The sequence below is a fragment of the Brugia malayi genome (assembly GCF_000002995.4).
Source record: "Brugia malayi strain FR3 genome assembly, contig: Bm_v4_Chr3_scaffold_001, whole genome shotgun sequence".
NCBI lineage: Eukaryota > Metazoa > Nematoda > Chromadorea > Rhabditida > Onchocercidae > Brugia > Brugia malayi.
Window position 1 is genome coordinate 13,002,311 of NW_025062477.1, and position 1,971 is coordinate 13,004,281.

Genomic DNA, 1,971 nt, shown 5'->3' on the forward strand with positions numbered 1-1,971 from the left:
ATGCTACCACTAATGGATTTGCAAAAACACTTTGTATTCATTAATAATCCGGAATTCCGGATGTTAGGAGACTTGTATAGGGATCTGAATGTTGCAGAGCGTCACAGTTTCTTGTGCTGGTTGGATAGCGCGAAAGTTAAGCAATGGAAGTGTGCTGGGAGCGAAGTGGTTGTTACCCTTTGACCTTTTCTCGTTGATTTTTTTTGTTGATTGGTAGTAAATTGTTATTTGTTTGCTTCATTATATATGATATAGCTGAAATTTTCAGGTGACCAGAAGTTTTCTGCAGTAATATTCACATTGTGAACAGTAGGCAACGTATGAATAATGAGTAATGGTTTCGTTACAAATAATACCCAGAAAGGGATAATTACCCAAACATTAGGCAATTTAATTACTGTCTGGCCACTTAATGTTTATCAGAAAAAGGAACTAGTTTTCCAAGATGTAGCACCAATATCATCACAATATTTGAAACCTGGTGATTGGATTCAAATGGAGGTAGAAGATGGTGACGTAGTTGTTTATCGTGAAAAAATCGAACCTGTACTACAAACAGTGGTTACAGTACGTGGAAATGTACAGGTAGTATTTTTTACCTGTAATTAATTGGATATAGTTATTGACAGAATAATGTTTGCTATTAATTGAATTTACTATTATGGTATGATCAGATGAACGTTCATCATACTTTGTATGAGTAAAAAAAAGTAGTATTTGGTATATGTAATACATGCTTTTAGTAATTTAGTTGAAGACGCGTATATATTTTCCAAATGGAATAAACAAAAACCATGAGCACGTGATCGGTTATTCGGACGATGTAGGAGAAGTGGGTATTTTTTTCCAATGCTCTGAATTGAAAGCTGATTTTTCATATGATGTTTGGGTATCGAGGTTAGTTGATTGGTACGATTTTTTCCATGTTTTATAAAATAAGTGAGATATGAAAAATCTGCAGTGAGAGGAAAATTGACCTGCGATAATAGAATTAAAAAGTAAAAATTTTTATTCATGAGAAAATGAGAATTGAGAACTAGTTTTAAAATCCTTTTTTTTGAAAGTGCAAAAAAAAAATGATTTAATCCTGATAAGCCGTTATTTTTTTTTAGACCTCCAAGAAAACTGGCATCATTAGAAAGGCGATATAATGTGCATTGGTGTCTTGCAAGACAAACAATGATTCCATTAATGAAGGATCATAATGCAGCAAAGTTTTTATGGAAGAATGAATCGCCTGACAGCAATTCCGAGTATTTTAACAATACGTTAACTGAAAGTGATATTAATTCACATGAAATTGATTTTCCTTATGTGAGTTATTTTATTTTCTCAGTTGTTATTTCATGATCAATGAACAAGATACAGTTTAAATCATTGGATTTCTAATAAATATCTTATTCTTATGCTTGTCGTATGTTTCTATTTTTGATGGGGTAAACAGTATTCAGAAATTCTTTCTGATTAATAATGATTTTTTATCAGGCACTAAGTTTTAATGATAATGCTCTAAGAAGATTATACAGTGATCCAAAAGTACGCCAAGCAGTTTACCAGTGCAGTAGCGATTTCGCGCGCTCAATTGAAACTTATCTGACCAGAACGTGTGATTGATTTCTATTGAGATGCTTTCCACTTTTTTCTTGTAAATTTGAAACTCATCATTTACAAAAGCTTTATTTGGAGTGCATTTTATACTTCTAGTATTTTGACATCATCCATAACCATTTATATCTGTTTCCACATGGGTTATTGTTGATAATTATGATGTATCTTTTTTCCACGTGCTGAAACAAATTTATGTCCAGATATCACTATACCGTAATTTGCAATAATTGTTTGCTTTCAATACTGTTTTTTACTGCTGTAGTTACGAAACATTTTATAAACAAAATATATCAAATTAAAAACTGTTTTTTTGAAATTTACAGTTCTTATACTAGGATTAGAATTGCAAAACTTGAACAAGAA

General features: G+C 31.5%; 1 protein-coding gene across 1 annotated transcript; it reads left to right on the top strand.

The window, feature by feature from the left end:
- Nucleotides 1-327: 327 nt before the first annotated feature.
- Nucleotides 328-1,614, top strand: Bm9451 (Uncharacterized protein; the record flags this gene model as incomplete). Its single annotated transcript, XM_043081001.1, has 4 exons — nt 328-585; nt 752-897; nt 1,113-1,314; nt 1,486-1,614. 4 exons carry the CDS (start codon nt 328-330, stop codon nt 1,612-1,614), a joined length of 735 nt encoding a protein of 244 aa, XP_042936935.1.
- Nucleotides 1,615-1,971: the final 357 nt, after the last annotated feature.